Below are 2088 nucleotides of genomic sequence, written 5' to 3'. Positions count from 1 at the left end.
CCCACTGCTGTTTTGGCCAGATAAAAATATACATGTTATCAGGTTCTCAGTAATATTTCAATTTGTGGGGGAGGGGGAGGGGGGGTTTAACGTTCTGAGAATTACACTTACACCACAAATACCTTTTTTCCAGGCTTAGGATTATTTTACAGTCAAACTCTCAAGGCTCTAGAGCAGTTGCGTAATCGGTTTAGAGGCCGCCATTGCTCTAAGAGACAATGTTGGAAACGTCTTCCTTACCTGAAGGTTCAACTCCTCAACAAAGGTCAATGGGAACTTTGCTTTTTGGTTCATCATCTTCACTGGCTTCATTTCATTCTTTAAAAAAAAAAAAAAAGAGGACAGATGAAGTGAAATGACTTTCTAGTGACGATGCAGTGGCATGAAATTAGCAAGGACTGTACCGTCTGTCCTGTGTCTACACTGTGTTTCCTGTGCTGGGTTATTTTATCAACCGTTTGGGTTTATTTGATGTTATTATCAAGCATGGGAATTCAAATGGCTAGTAAGTTCTGAAGGAATCGATATAGATGGTATTGCAGTACCTCTCTTTTTTGTTTGTTTCTAAGGTATGTGCTTTTAAAGAGCATAGTATACATCAAGGATGTCAAACATAAAGCCTGCGGGCCAAAACCGGCACGCTAGGTGGTTCGATCCGGCCCGCTTCACAACTTCACAAACACTCCATGTTCATGGTGTTCTGTAAAATTATATTTCATTAAATATAACTATTTCCTAACATACTTCTTTGCCTGTAAACGAAGGGGGAAAAACATGGACTTATTGTTATTTAGAAGTAATTGACATCTAATTAGGTCGGTATTTGCCCCGTGAATCAAAATAAGTTTGACACCCCGGTATACGTGGATCACTTTTAATAATTAAATATACATTTTTTTTCTAATAATTTGATCTAAAAATTGAACTTGTGCAGTGTTACCTTGTTGATTCTGAACTCATCATCTCTTGTAGCATCCTTTTCAAACTGCTTGTTCCAGTCGCCTTTAAAGTAGATGGCATTGACCAGCACCAGCCTGGTCAGGTTACTGACAGCACCCTCTGCCAGAATACCCTTGATTTTGCCTAAAGGGGTTCGAACACAACATTGAAAGGTCAGGGGACGTCATTGAATTGAAAATGAATATGAGACACCAACGAAACTCTCACCTTGGGTTTGGTCCTCGACCCAGGTGTTGATTCTGGTCCTGACCATCTCAAAGCTGCTTTTGAAGTCCACAGACTCCAGCGCAGCATTATAATATTTTTCGGTTTCTTTTAGATAATCCTGGAAACCATACAGAACACATCAGTTTGTGCTTCTCTTCTATCCCCGAGTCGCTCCATTATGAACACGGTGTTAAAACACACACCTGAACAAACTTGTAGGACTGTTCTCCATACAGTCGGTTGGCCACACTGAGAGCGTACGGAGCGTTTGCCTTGTTGAGCTCTTTCAGTAGTTGGTTGAATTTCTCGTGTATGTTCTCTTTGCTCTCATTTTTTGTCATAAACTAAAAAAAAATTTAAAAAAAAAAAAGAAGCTCTGAGACGGTGGCAATCCAGACGAGTTCTATGTAGGGTTTGAAACATGAAACTGTTTTTTATTTTTTGCACTTTATGCACGTGGTTGATTAGAGACTATTTTAACTGACTAACTGACTAACACTGTTCATAAGAAAATAAACTACCTTCTCCTCCGTGTTGTAAAATAGATGTCCGTCTTTCACGGTTCATTTTATCATCGGTGTATTTGTCTAAAACATTTAATTATTGAATTTAGCTAGTTTTAACAAAGTAGTTATTGAGCAATAGCTTTTGTCGTAAGTAGGTCAGAAATTATAGCTGGGGAAAAAAAACTAAAACAAACATGAAAAGAAGCCAAGATGACACTCCTGTTAATCAGTCAACATATTCTGGTTTGGTTTTGGCAGTCACGCCAATCACCAACTGCAGTTGAGACACTGCAGCGGCATAACCACGATAAAGTGGGTGTTTGATGATATGGCCCAAAACTTATGTTGGTAAAACACGCCACCTAGGTTGTATACCAGCTTGTCATGGATGCAAACATGCCCCGTCGGAAACGGA

The 2088-nt window shown here is 39.4% G+C and overlaps 3 protein-coding genes across 5 annotated transcripts in view; 2 read left to right on the top strand and 1 right to left on the bottom strand.

Annotated features, from left to right (window-relative positions):
• Positions 1–2088, top strand: part of mkxa (mohawk homeobox a) — a 1121182-nt gene that overhangs the window by 985103 nt on the left and 133991 nt on the right. The gene's annotated exons all lie outside the window — the stretch shown is intronic.
• LOC103377061 (leukocyte elastase inhibitor-like) overlaps positions 1–2088 on the top strand; it is a 12657-nt gene that overhangs the window by 2721 nt on the left and 7848 nt on the right. The window lies entirely within an intron of this gene.
• LOC103377060 (leukocyte elastase inhibitor-like) overlaps positions 1–2088 on the bottom strand; it is a 5009-nt gene that overhangs the window by 1585 nt on the left and 1336 nt on the right. The window contains exons 4-8 of the mRNA XM_025054686.1: positions 2049–2087; positions 1371–1511; positions 1168–1285; positions 941–1083; positions 182–318 (exon numbers count right to left, since the gene is read on the bottom strand). Of these exons, the coding sequence (XP_024910454.1) occupies positions 182–318; positions 941–1083; positions 1168–1285; positions 1371–1511; positions 2049–2087 (578 nt within the window). The remainder of the gene's footprint in view (positions 1–181; positions 319–940; positions 1084–1167; positions 1286–1370; positions 1512–2048; position 2088) is intronic.

The sequence above is a fragment of the Cynoglossus semilaevis genome, chromosome 3, assembly GCF_000523025.1.
Source record: "Cynoglossus semilaevis isolate Cse_v1.0 chromosome 3, Cse_v1.0, whole genome shotgun sequence".
In the NCBI taxonomy this organism is placed as follows: Eukaryota; Metazoa; Chordata; class Actinopteri; order Pleuronectiformes; family Cynoglossidae; genus Cynoglossus; species Cynoglossus semilaevis.
Note: the sequence above shows the minus strand (reverse complement) of the source record. Positions and strands in the feature narration are given on the sequence as shown.